At 36.2% G+C, this 14457-nt stretch overlaps 1 protein-coding gene across 2 annotated transcripts; it reads left to right on the top strand.

The window, feature by feature from the left end:
• Positions 1-118: 118 nt before the first annotated feature.
• Positions 119-13908, top strand: LOC141837061 (uncharacterized). Of its 2 annotated transcripts, XM_074724533.1 has the most exons (13): positions 119-212; positions 7196-7272; positions 7593-7744; positions 7904-8089; positions 8218-8273; positions 9520-9585; positions 9686-9793; positions 10427-10493; positions 10982-11066; positions 11436-11596; positions 12382-12483; positions 13218-13440; positions 13575-13908. In XM_074724533.1, the coding sequence occupies exons 3-13, from the start codon at positions 7706-7708 to the stop codon at positions 13706-13708; spliced, it is 1227 nt and encodes a 408-aa protein (XP_074580634.1). In that variant the 5' UTR covers positions 119-212; positions 7196-7272; positions 7593-7705; the 3' UTR covers positions 13709-13908. The 2 variants fall into 2 exon arrangements, with proteins under 2 accessions (XP_074580634.1, XP_074580639.1); XM_074724538.1 differs by lacking the exons at positions 119-212; positions 7196-7272 and having other exon boundaries at positions 7564-7744.
• The last annotated feature ends 549 nt before the right edge of the window (positions 13909-14457 follow it).

Below are 14457 nucleotides of genomic sequence, written 5' to 3' on the forward strand. Positions count from 1 at the left end.
ATCACATAATTAGCTTTAAGAGAAAAATAAAAAAGTACTTTATACAGATAATCACAGTATGTTTGGATTAATCTTCACAGTCAACGCGCAAGAGGGCTGGAATTTTTTGTGCCTAATTACACCGCAGTTGCCCACGGCGCCTCCACCAACCGCAATCGACCGCCTCATCCGGAGGATTCCGCCGCGAGGGCTGGCCGGCAATCCCAGTCCAGGTATGTACTACGTACGTCTTTCTCCCCTCCGTCAATGCCCTACAGCACATCTGCGCGAGCAATGGGGCCGGAAGCAGGCGAGAGTCTCTCGCCCTGTCGCGCCTCAATAATTGCGTAGCCCATCCTTGGCTCTTGGCACGGCGCCAAGAAATCCCCCGGATAACCCGGATCCCTCCTCCACAGCAGTGGCAGCACAACACATCTCTGGTTAAACCTAGATGCTTGCTTCGGTAGGAATGACGCCCATTGAGCACTGCCTGACACCGCCTCTCTCCAGGCCCACTAACTTTTCCCTGGAGGTGTTTGCAGAAATGCCTCACCGCTTTAGAGGAGACCACCTTCGCACTCAAATCCCTAATTTACCTTTTCCTTAGGCTTAGAGCAAATCGAAATCACCTAGACGGGGGAAACTTGATGGGTGAAATGATCATTGGGGGTAGAGGTGGCCAGCGATGGCTATGGTGCTCAGGTAGGAATCATCATCATCACAGTGGAGTGCCCCTAGGCCTGCCCGGGTAGGTTATGCTGGGACCCTTCAGCCTGCACCAAGGGCGAACCCTTTCCGCCTGTCTGCTTTATTGGATTTGTGCTTTGTGCCCCCCTTGTTTGGCTGGTGGCGCCAGGCACCACAGCTAACCGTGCTGGTGGGGTTATGACCTCTCTCTTCCATTGCTTCTAAAAAGATGTTATTCCATTTAAACCAAATTTTGTTATCTCTGTCGATGACAGTGGGTTATGATTGCATGTTTCTCTTGTTTTGACTTGCTTTTAGAAATGGTTTAGTTCAGTTTAGAGATTTTTTTTTTTTTTGTCTTGGTGCATTGAGCAACTTACTAGTCTCAGTTAAGTACAAATGCTATAGTGTCTCAATTGCATGGTTGAAGAGCAACTGTTTTAGCGCAATATATATTTTGCTAGAGTTGCTTTCTTTGTCGTTCCGCATTATTGTAAATGGATAGTTCCTTGTATTTAATTCTTGCAATAGTGAATTGCATAAGTTCCTTGTGTTGCTTGGGCTTATATCATCAACCACTCGATAGTTATTTTACTTAATTGTTTTTTTGTGTCCGGCTGCTCAGTTGATAGCTAGAATTGTGGTTTTATTTATTTATTTGGATAACAAAAAGAAAAATTACAATTGACATTGTGAACCCCATATACATGCTATTGGATTGGACTAAAGTAAATGGCAACTAGGGTTCTTGTCAAAGTAGGATTGTTGACAGAACAAACTAACTGAGAATTTGTAGTATTTAAAAAAGTAGTTCGTAGCTCCTAGATTTATAATGCTCCACCTGTCCACCATTTCCAAATCCATTAGCTATTTTAATTGCAATAAAGGCAGATTGAGAGGCTTCATATATTGTTTATTCTATCTCTCCTCACTAATTTTGCATTATTTCCAATTGTTCCTCGTGCGGTCCTATCTTTGAAGTTGGACTACTTTGGATAAGATTAAGATTACGATGCCTGTAGTGTTTCACTGATCATAATTATATTTAATCTCCTTTAGCTTTCACTTATTCGAAGATTACGATGCCTGTAGTGTTTCACTGATCATAATTATATTTAATCTCCTTTAGCTTTCACTTATTCGTAAACCCTATAAAGAGTACTTGAGTGCACATGGAGGGTAATGGAATTAATTAGAATAATGCCACAGTTAAATTCTGGATCCAATAACCCACTTTATTTAGCTACAGAACATTGACAATGAAAGAGGAAATAAGAGGCTGATTGTAGAACAAAAAGGAGGACACTTGTCGTTCTTTTCTAGCCATCATCCTAATTTTTGTTGGTTGAGTAAGAGTAAAATTATGCCTCATCCGACGTCAATCTACACAATGATAGACATCACCCTGCATACATAACTCTAATCACCACTATTAGTTACACTAGTGTAAAGGGAAAAAAACACAAACAAAATGATTCCTCATAGGAATAACCATCATCATTGAAAACAAAAGTTGCCTCCGGGACTATGATGCGATGGTAAAAAGTGAGATGAGTTCCCTAGGCAACGAGGATTCAAATCTCATCCAGGGCACATTATATCTAGGGAGTTTGAAACGCTGGACCGTCTGCTAAGACCCATCTACACTTTCCGATTTACCCCTGGGGGCCGGTGGAAAATTTTCGTGGGGTCGGACCGGTCACCTCCAGGATTAGTCGGATTGTAAGAGTTGGATATCTGGATTATAAAAAAAAAAGTTGTCCAAGTGCTAGGCAAAGGAAGGATTGTTAGTAAATAAATGTTAGTAGGAATAGCCAAGGTTTAAAATACCGAGCCATGTCGAGGTTTCGGTCTCAGACCGAAACGATATAGTTTCGATACCGTATCGTGTCGTGCCGGTATAGTTTCAATATTTTAAAAATATAAAATATATTAACTAAAAATAAAAAATTTAATCTAAATATTTAAAAGTAAAATAAAAAATATTTTTTTTAAAATAATAGGATAATTTATGAGGACTTTAATTAAGTTTATTTAAATTATTCCAACTATAACTAGGAGTTGATTAAAATTATTAACATAAGTTATTATTAAAACTTAAGTTTAAAAACTCAATCCGTTCATTGTTCCGCTCGACCGGGGCAAGCGTGGCCTGCGCGACATCTCCTGAGGCATCGTCGGACCTGGACAACGCCTCCAGTGGCATGGTTGGGCCCACGCGATGCCTCCCGTAGAGGTGTTGTCAGGCCCACGCGACGCTTCCAAATAGTAGTGTCCTGATCGGAACTGCTAGTGTTGGTGCCGGTCTACTGGCAGAATGAGAAATTTCTCTGGTATTGAACGAAACTGCTTGAGATTTTAATCCGTGAGAATAACTATATGATAATATAAGTAAGAAAGGTAAAAGCATAAACACCATAACATCTCTTTCCATCTCTAAGACGTGCTAGAGTTCATCTCAAACTTAAATGCCTGCTTTGCCTTTTACTACCATGAGGTTGAAAATCTCATGCTCAATAAAAAAGGATGTGTCGCATATATCAATATGAGGAGTCCTTTGGCTATTAAGCCAAAGCTTTCTCTTAACCCAAGAGGTTGTTTCAGCATAAAAAAATCAGAACACTATATCTCTTGCTAGACCCAGTTTAGTTGCTAAATGATCACAGATCCATATTATCTTGTTGTGACACATGGTATCTTCAATTAGGCGTTAACGGCCGTAATTGTCGTGGGCCTACAGTATCTCACAATGGCACATGTGATGTCCAATTAAACATTGGCAGCTCGACCACCACAGACCGATAATATCTCTAGCTGTCGATCTCTAGTCAAATAACACCTAACCATCATAGATCTATAACATATTTAAGATCAGATTGTCTCGAATTAACTATTGGCAAGTACCATAACCTATATGCCAAATCCTTAATGCCTATAGTGCCCAGTTTTCTTCTTTTCTTTCTTTCTTTTCTTAATGCCTATAGGGCGCTTTGAAATTATCTAGCTCAAAGCTCCTCAAACACATCCAAGATGCATGTAACGCACTCATCCTACTCAAATTTATATCTCTCACCATATCCATATATGATGCATATATCCATATACACTGTCAATCCTCTGTATTAGGTTATATATCTTATATGGCATGCTATACACATCAATACTATAATGTCAATCTCTAATCATGCATAAATAATAGATCTATTTATGCATCTTTAAACCAAAATGATAATTCTAAGCGCTAATAATAAAAATATCTACACATGACAAGTAATAACTTGTATTTGCACAAGGATCCAAGATAAACAAGAAACATACTCTAGTATGCAGCCTTGAACTAGGATTATCCCAAGTAAAGCAAACACTGTAAGAGGACATGTATCAGTAATCACAACATATAGGAAGAAAATTTCATTTTGTGAATTAATCAAAGAGGGAAAATTTTCATCTCTGATTGTTTTCTCCCTATCAGGCTCTTCCATAGCAGTTGAGTGAGAGAACATAAGATTACCATTGAATAAAATTATGAGAGTGATAGTATAAGGTGCAGATTAATGGGAATAATTCGTCTAATTTGTATTATTTATTATATGTTTCTTGATTATTGAGTTATGCCCTTGTTGATATATTGATTCATAATTATATTGATGTCTAATGAACTCTTATGCCAAATTTATATTTAGATATTGATATTTGATACTTGCTCTATACTATTATTTGATCTTAATATTTGTATCTTATGGTTGACTTTGTTCTGGAGAAAATACGTTTAGCATGTAGCGTATATTGCAGTAATTTACATGTTTTAGTAGGGAATTTATATAAGGAGATCCTTACTGATTCATGGTAGCAAACGAGACAGAGAGCTAGTTGAGAGAAGTTTTATGATGAATTCCATAGAATTATTTGATGTAACTATTTGTGAAATTTGTAGAGAAAATATTATTGTTCTATCTAATGGATTTTGCAAGAAAAATTATGTAGGGTATATGGTTCTTAATATTAATAGATTGATCCGGGTACAGAACATGATTCTTATAAATGTAACAGTGTATTTTTTGGAATAACCTATTTTTGCCATAGACTTTTATTATTTTGGATATTATTTTTGCTTATTCTTTTTAATTTTCATAAATTTGAGAAAAGTAAGTATTTTTGAACCAAAGTCTCAAGTTAAATTAACTTGTAGGTCATTGCTTATACAATTTTTTACTCATAGAATCTCGATCAAATATAATTTATCAAGAAACTGGATTGTAGATGGGATCCTTGTGGACGTTACTTGCAGGTATTCTTGCGCTGATCCTATTATATAATCTGAATCTGTGCAGGGGCGTGAACTCGGATCAAGAAAATGCAGTATCATCTAGACCCGACCACGGTTCATAACCGACGGTTCGACGGTTCGGAACCGTCGGTTCGACGGTTCATGACAGGTCGACCCTTAACCTTAACCGTCCAAGACGGTTACGATTCACGGTTCGGAACCGCCGGTTCACGGTTCGCGACGGTTCAAGATTATTATATTAAAAAAATTTAAAATTTAAAATTTATATAAAAGAAATATTGAAAAAAGAGAGAAAAGTTGATATAGTTGAATGGTGCGTATTCCTTTTTCTGGTTCGATCCTCACTAACGGCATGTAAATATAATTTTGAAATAAATATATAAATAATTTTATTGAATAAGTTTAATAAAAATGTTGTAGTATAGTGATCTCTGTATCCATTTCTCATACGGAACTCTCGGATGTGATCCCCACCAATCGTGTACTATAATATATTTGAAATAATTATATTATATATAATATCGTATTGAAATTATGTATAAAAGTCATTGGGGTACAGTAGTGAGTGTCTATGTCTTTGATTGGTGAGAATTACGTGTTCGTTCTCTATCAATGGGGTCTTAAAATTGACTTGAATTAAATAAATATAAATAGAGTATATATATAATTATATTAAATTTATAAACAAAAGGCATTGTAGAACAGTGGTGAGTATATGCGCTTGTGTCCTGGGATGTCCTATTTCGATCCCCAGCATTGACGTATTAAATTATAATTTAATTAAATAAAAATAAATATATTTTATATAAAAATGTATTGATAATATATACAAATGTATTAAAGTTAAAAAAAATTATAAAATTAAAATAAAACCAAACTGGCCCGGCAGCTCCGGGCTGGGTCCGGACTGGACCCGGCCGGCCCGTGGTCGGGTCTAGTATCATCACCATTAAGACAGCACCGGCGAACATGGGAATCGGCCCAAAGATCCAGAGCTGCAGCATCGTGGCGAAGTTCATCGCCCGCGAGCTGCTGCGGCTAGGGATGGCAATTAGACCCGGACCCGATAGGGAATCCGTTCCCCGAACCCATTTTGACCGGGAAATCCCCGAATCCGAGAAAGCGGGGATGGGGATGGGGAATCCCCGAATCTCGGAAAACGGGGATGGGTCGGGGATGGTATTCCAAATATTCCCCGTCCCCATCCCCGAACCCGACCCATCTTATAGTTAACTCTTTTTATTTTTTTTTTTCTTTTGTAGGATAAGTGGTGTCAAAATTTTGAAAAATTGAAGAATGGAATAACTTCAAATTTATTGTATCGATTATGCATTAGTTGGATGTTGTTTTAGAGATAATGTTTTATTTTATAATGTTATTTTGTAAGGATTTTATATATATATATATATATATATATATATATATATATATATATATAAATTAATATTTAAAAAAAATAAGACAGGGATGGGGATGGGTATGGGTATGGGGATACCCATGAAAATATCCGTGGGGAAAACCAACCCCTAAACCCGCGGGGATCTCCGAAACCCGCTGGATACCCGAAACCCGACGGGGATGGGGATGGTATTTAAATTATGATACCCGACGGGGATGGGGACGGGGATGGTATATGGGTTTGGGTTTCAGGGACGGGGATGGAGAAGGCTTCCCCGTGAACCCCCGAACCCGTTGCCATCCCTAGCTGTGGCGCTAAGCCTGCCATGAAAGGAGTAGAGTTGGCCACGAAGAACCTCTCGGTGGGGAGGACATGGGGACCGCGCAGCCCATAAAGTGCAAAGAAATATATTATTCTAAATTATAATTATAATATACATTTACAATAAATATGATAATAATTATAAATATCATAATTGTAAAATATGATAATTATAAAATATAATATCATATATCTTTAATAATATCAGTCAATATTTTTTTTAATATTTTTCTTTAAGTTTTAAAATTGTTTGATAGTTTTAATAAATATTTAATATGAAATGGAGTGGGAGACTGGTATATAAAGTGCCTTTGCACGTGAGTACATGAAGTGATATTTATTTATTTGTATATATAATTTAAAATGATTTGATGCAAAAAATTTAAAAGTTTTAATTTTTTTTTATCTACTAGCATCTCTTCGTGAATGATTTATCCACGCGAATTATGTCAGTGAAATGTTTTTTTTTTGTAAGATTTCTTTGTCTCTTGATTTTTATAACAATCAGTTACTTTTAATAGGAAGAGAGAAGATCCATTAGGAGGCTGCCGTGCCGTCGATAATAACGAGATTGCCTTGTGACTGCCTGCGGCCAAAGGTGCGTTCTAGTCATCGAGTAAAAGAGGGGACCAGAAAGCATGATGTTGATGACGACGTCACTCTATCGGAGTCTGATTTGCTTGGAAGGAGGAATTTAATGGCATTTTCGTACTAGGAAAGGATCTTATTCGGTTTTTTTAAAAATTATTTGAGAATTATTGTTTACTAACTAGGGGCTAGGGATGGGGTAATGTTTGCTTAAACAATAAAAAAAGTATAGAAAATGTTATTATATAATATTAGAAATTATTTAGGAAGGAACTGCTGTTCTCAAATTTAAGCCCCTCTCTCTTTCCCCGCTGTCGGATCCATCTACAGCTCTTCGCTTGATTTCTCCCCTCCCTTCCCACCCAACCTTCCCCTGCTGTTGGAGGAAGTGGAGGAGAAGGCCTTCCGCCATACGCACCTCACCGCTCTTCGGTGGCAGAAAAATGGGCGACGAACCCTCGCTCACTCGATGGACCTTCGAGGTTTGTGGAGTCCACTCCCCTAATCCCCTCTTTCTATGTCACCCATTTGTTCTTGTCTTTTAGATTTAAATCTGCTAAACTTCGGCATGATATTTTTGAGTTTGGTAGCATTATCGCCATTATTTGGAATCTTATTTTCTTAATTTCTTGTATCCGTAGCATCTCAAGCTAGTTTATGATGTGAAATTCGGAAGGAAGAAGCCGCCAAAGGGGGATGAGGAGGAGGAGCGTAGTTCTGGATCGAATCACGCTGGAAGGGGTTATGCGAATGGGGCGGTCGCCACTTCGAATGGGAACGTCAATGCCTCGTCTGATTTGGCTGTTTATGAGCAGTTCGAACAGCAGGTCGGTGGGATTTGTCTGTCGTCCCCTTTTACTGTAACTTTTGCTTGCCTTTCGAGCTCAGAAAATTTTGCTGGAATTCCAATTGCAGCATTTGATGTGTTCGTATTTCTTTCTTGATGAACTCTTAGGATCGGAAATTTGAGCCACGTGCCGGAGTTATCATGGACAGATCACAAGAAACAACGTGAGAAAAATCCATTTCCATTTTTTCTTGTAAACAGAATCTTTGTCATTGTTGTCGTTCAAAATTGTATCGCGGGCGAATAACTTAGTTTTATCTAGTTGACAAATTTTTGTCCCAATCTCGGTTCAGTGGCCATTATGGATTTAACACCTAGGTGGTCCATTAGAAATCTTCTGTTTTCTGTGTTTCATTTGTCTCCTACAGTTAGATTTTGCTGCATGGTGGTACACGATTAAGATTTTTATCTAGATAACACTCATATAGTAATTGATCTTTCATTATTAATTATTTGTATCACTATTGTCAACATAGAGCTTCGGAAGATATCAATATGTTTCAACTACACGAACATTGTGATTGGACCATATTCAACACAAAATGGTGGAAATCCTACTGGAGGTGTATAAACCTCACAATTCTTTCCAGTACATGTATTCACAATTTCATCCACTCTATAGTTGATTTTATAAAAAGAAGTCAAGCAAACAAAATGAGAACCTGCTCATAACTTGTTTGATGCTCTTTTAGTTTAACTTTGTTGGTTAATTGTCTTTTCTTTTTTTTTTTTTCCTTTTTATATATGATGAAAAATACTCAGACCCTTAACTAGCACAGGGTCAATTCAACCTTTGTGTTTTGTGGAATTTTTATTTCTTTGTGGAGTTGTCATGGCTTGATCATTTGTTTTTACCATTTAATAACAATTTTAGTGATTTTGAGATCTTCATCCAAATCATTGCTTTCTAACAGACTAGTTTAACAGTGAGTTCATTAGTGATTGATTTTTCTTGTTGGTTTTTGCCACCAAAGATCTTCTGGTTCACAAAGTTATTGAGCCCTATTCCTTCTAGGCTCATAGACATGCAGCTTCACCTATGCCTGAATGGAAAAGTATTGGAATCATCAAATCAGCTTATCAATGAAACATACTGTACATGGAAATCTGAATCAAATTGATGACTGCTATATTTCAATGGTGCAACCTTTGTTTAATCATGCTTATTTTGTTGTATAAAGCTACTTCATAATTAACTATCCAAATCATTGCTTTTATTGAAATTATGGTTCAATGTTACTAACTCGACAGCAAAGGAATTGGCTTACTTTTTGATATTTTGCAGCTACATTGCTATAGTCCTATTTGTTTTGGGACTTCAAGAATTGCCAAATATCTTAAATTTTTCTTTGGTTGTTCTGTATAATACTGTAAAGAAAACTTTGAAGTATCTTGGACTTCATTTTTCAGTCAGAAACCTTTGCTTCCACCTTTTGAATCTGCTGAAATGCGAACTCTAGCAGAGACATTGTGCAGGTAAATTCTGATTTTAGAACTTATTGGCAGTTCAAGGAACTGCAAAATATTGGCCCTTTCCCAAGTCTTCGAGAACAAACTGAATACTCTTTCTCTGCAGAGACATTGTTCGTGGGAGTCCAGATGTGAAATGGGAAAGCATCAAAGGATTAGAGGATGCGAAACGGCTTCTGAAAGAAGCTGTTGTCATGCCCATAAAATATCCAAAGTAGGTGACGGTAAACATATTGCATTCTGATTTAACAAAATATATAAACAAGCAAACCTAATCTCTGTTGGTTGTATTACAGAAGGAAAGATATTGTAAGTATTCAATTCCCAATTAGAAAACAGAAAGAAACTTCAAGCATGTAAAATTAGCTTTAAGTTTTTAATAGTGATGCATGCTTTTGTTACAATAACTTCACATGGCTGTCTATTCTTCAAGGTAGATAGCTGAAAAGTATTATGGGAAGAACAGGATATTGTTGCTAGAGAAGAGGAATGGATATTGGAATTCAATTGTGACACTCAATAGATCTTGTCCTTGTGGTTGACTAGAATATACAAAAGAAAATCAGTACCCATTTCTTAGGCCAAACCCATTTTACCTCTGAGAAAAATGTAGTTTGCAAAGTAAACACGAGAAAATTGTGGAGGTTATATCTAGCTAAGATTATACATAACGTACTATGCTGAAATGCATCCTCCAGTACCTGGACCTTTGCACATTTCAATGATGGAGATCTCATTCCACTTGATGAATTTGTGCAAGAAAATGGTCTTGTGCAATGAAATGAATACCAGATATGCCAAAGTATGAATTTATAGTTTGTATTTTTACGACTTTTGCTGCTTTCAGGTACTTCAAAGGTCTTCTATCACCCTGGAAAGGTATTCTGCTTTTTGGCCCTCCTGGAACAGGAAAGGTTTGTTGAAGCTTTATTCATTGTTTTCTCAATGTTTTTTTATTTACATAGTTAATTTTGTTGCCTTAGGTAAGTATGTGTTTTCTAGCAATAGGTATGACCTTATCGGCCTTTAAACAAACTATGGAACTAGAATATTATCGCTTACTGTAAACATATATTTGTTAATAAACTATTCTGTTCTTGGATTTTTAGTAATCCATTGGTAAGCTTTAGTGTGTTTAAGGTTCACTTATGACTAAAGATAATGTTGTATACAACTATTACCTAACTAGCATGGATTCATATAGAATTTTTTGACATAGGATGCACGAAAACTGTTTTGTCTGTGTTTTATTTAGCCTTTTTAGCACATATCTAAGACTTTTTTATGCATTGCCTTCCATTTGTTTATTGTTATAGCTATCCTTAGATTTATGAAGATTTGTACATTTAAATTCAAATTTATGCTCTTTGAATGTGACTGAGTTTAACTTTTCTTGTTCAAGACAATGCTTGCCAAAGCTGTTGCTTCTGAGTGCAAAACCACTTTTTTCAACATCTCAGCATCGTCAATTGTCAGCAAATGGCGAGGTAAGTTCATGATAAATTGAAGTTGCTATGACTCTCAGGACTTTCTCTTTCCTGCACAGGACTCATGTATTTCAATCGGAAACATAATTTCACACACGAGTATAAAAGTGGTTTTGTTTTTCAAGTATTGTGTTTTAAGGTGGAATTTATTCATCTATTCTTTAAGGTTAGTTTAAATACCGAAGCTATAGTTTTGTTGATATGAAATTTAGCTGTTTTGCTATGGTCAGTGCATGATTTCATATTTTGTAATGTACAACATAATTTTTTGCTGTTAAATTCTACTCGATGATCTATATGATGTAGCAATGCAGAATCATTTTTTTTCTCGATGTAATTGCTTAATTACATATTTTTATGACAAAACAGGTGATTCTGAGAAACTGGTGAAAGTCTTATTTGAGCTTGCCAGACACCATGCACCATCAACTATTTTTCTCGATGAGATTGATGCAATCATCAGTCAGCGTGGTGAGGCACGTAGTGAGCATGAGGCAAGTCGACGCTTGAAGACTGAATTACTTATACAGGTGAAGTATAGTTCATAAGTACTTAAGACACTCTAACTTTTCAAGATACGAATGTGAAAAAATATATTATGGGATCGTGTTGTTGGTTTGAGATGTCTTTATTGTTAATAGAAAGGGAAATATATATTACGATTACTATTATTGTTCTTTTTTACTTTTACACCTCTCTGGTTGGCATCTTTACAGTTGAACTCTATTTTATTCTTATGCTCAATTAATTCATTTTAGGATTTCTCAAACACTTAACAAGAAAATCTACTAATTGATCAAAGGAGTGACAATCTCTATGAAGAAGCACACCTTTTACTAGACAAAGTGATAATCACTCTTGCAATATTTCCTTCTCTTAGGATGTTTTCTATGAGGGAAGGAAACCAGGAAGCAAATAAAATGACACAGCTATTTTCCCAAGAATACTTTTCGTCCTTTTTCTTTGGTGGAAATAAGAGAGGGAAGGAAAGGATTTTTCTCTAGTTTTCTATTATATTGCTTTCATCCAATTTGGTGGAAAATTTACTGTCACATGCAATAAAGCTTAAATCAGAATTTAAAAATTTTAAAATTATTTTATTTATTTATTTTACTTCTCGAGCTTAATGCTTCAGCTGGCTAGTTTTTCATACTCTAGATCTTAAACATCCAAGTACTCTGCTGTTAAAGGAAAATTTTACTGAGATATATCAAGATTACTGGTGACTGTATATCATATTGCACTAGTAGTTCACATAGTTTTGGTTCAAAACATATCATGCTTTTTAACATCAATTTTTGTTACTTGATTGCAGATGGATGGTTTGACAAAAACAGAAGACCTTGTCTTTGTGCTAGCAGCAACAAATCTTCCTTGGGAGTTGGATGCAGCTATGCTGCGACGACTTGAGAAGCGAGTATCCTCTTTATGATTTATAAAAAAAAATTGTGACTGCAACTTGATCTTCTCCTTTATACCATGCAGCTTCTGCTTTATCCTATATGGTTGGCGCTTTGACCCTTCGGCTTTTAACCTAGCCTACTTAAGGTTGCTATCTCAATTATTTTGTGTTGAAGAACTTGGGAATTTACTTAGGTTTCAAATACTATTCTGCTAATCTAAGACTTTCTTTTATGAGTATAACAAGTAAATCACATTTTTGGACAATTTCTTTAATAAAGATATAGACTGATTTTGTGGGACAATTTATGTATACCACAACTCTCCCTCACTGAAGATTACCCATTCACTTTTAGGAGAACGAGCATAAGGCTTGTCATATGACTGGAAGCTAATGATGGAAAAATGTTTCATAAATAATTGACCCAATTGTCTGGTGAGCACTGATTGGACCAAGAAATACTAATGTTGTTCGGATATTAACTGCAATGAGATAAAAATCACTCAATTTCCACTATAAGAAACTCTATACGCTCTATCTCGAGTAATGAAACGGGAATCCAAAACCAGACATGAAATTGTAATAGTATGCAAGTGCTATATTACATAGGTTTACTTCATTTTGTTGGCAATGGCGTATTGAGTTACATATTTAAGAGTGTTAACTGGAGATGACCTGCAATTTTTTTCCCTTCTAGCAAAATTCACAAACTCCACAATAGATTGTTTTATCCATGACTGTTCAATCAGATTCTGGTACCTCTTCCAGAGCCGGAGGCAAGACAGGCAATGTTCGAGGAGCTTTTGCCATCCATGCCTGGAGAAGCTGAGATGCCATATGATCTTCTTGTGGAGAGAAGTGAAGGTTATTCAGGCTCAGATATTCGTTTAGTGTGCAAAGAGGCAGCTATGCAGCCATTAAGACGTCTAATGATGGTCCTGGAGGGCAGACAGGATGTTGTGCCTGAGGATGGTTAGTATTTTTTTTTTCTTTATTATTTTGTATTGCCCACATAAGTGTAAGAAAATGGCACCGTTTCAGAACATTCAGATTTAAAAATAAAATAAAATCCTTGTTGACAACTAGTACTTGATTGTTGTTTGCAGAATTGCCAGAGGTTGGTCCAGTGATCCCTGAAGATATCAATTTGGCTTTAAAAAATACCAGACCGTCAGCTCATCTTCAAACGCACCGTTATGAAAAGTTCAACGAGGATTATGGAAGCCAGATTCCTCATTAGATTTATCCTACTTTCTATTTGTAAAATCTTCCATTTTACTCACCTTATGCCAATGCAGTCTCTGGTCCTATAATTGTTTGGTCCAAATAATGAGGAAATAATTTTGGTGGGGTTACTTCACACAACTGAACCTCAGATGTTTTGTTTAGGTTGCTTTCCTGGATTTGATATGTGTATTTTTATTTTATTTTGGACTTATACCATTTGTTGTTGTATTTGCGAAATGGTTTACTTGGATTCTGTGTATTTTGGATTTTACGTTGTACCATAACTGATATGTTTGGCATCAGAATATAGATATTGTTTTTTTATGTATTAGTAGGAATTCAGGAGTAGAATATCACTTCATTATATCTTTAAGTGGGGTATGTATCTGAGAATTTTGCTCATTGCAATAGGTTATTTTATAATTAAACTTTCTATAATATAATTTCCTTTAACATTTAGGTCCGAGTCGAAATTATATATGGACCTCGTTCCTGTAGCTTCTCATCTTTTCATCCTAAATTGCATTATCCATGCATAACTTTCGGTTCACTCAGAATAGTTAAAAGATACTCAAATCGATCAGATTGGCTTACAAGTCTAAGAAGCAGAAAAGAACTACCCAGATTGACATTCAAAAAGCCCTGGGTTTACGCCAAGGACAGTGCATTCCGGGAAAACTTATCGAATATTCACCACTCATAGGAAATGAGGGAGTTACACGAGCATTAGCATTTATGTAGAAATTGGGGAAGCTGTCCAAA

Source organism: Curcuma longa, chromosome 1 (assembly GCF_044706935.1).
Source record: "Curcuma longa cultivar G26 ecotype Majalengka, Jawa Barat chromosome 1, ITB_CL_G26_1.1, whole genome shotgun sequence".
Classification (NCBI taxonomy): Eukaryota; Viridiplantae; Streptophyta; class Magnoliopsida; order Zingiberales; family Zingiberaceae; genus Curcuma; species Curcuma longa.

Bases quoted from the DNA above. Each gene is read 5' to 3' on its own strand.
- LOC141837061 (XM_074724533.1), top strand. From the start codon at position 7,706: ATGGGCGACGAACCCTCGCTCACTCGATGGACCTTCGAG. The intron at 9,586-9,685 runs GTAAATTCTGAT...CTTTCTCTGCAG, and splicing joins CTAGCAGAGACATTGTGCAG to AGACATTGTTCGTGGGAGTC. The intron at 11,067-11,435 runs GTAAGTTCATGA...ATGACAAAACAG, and splicing joins AATTGTCAGCAAATGGCGAG to GTGATTCTGAGAAACTGGTG.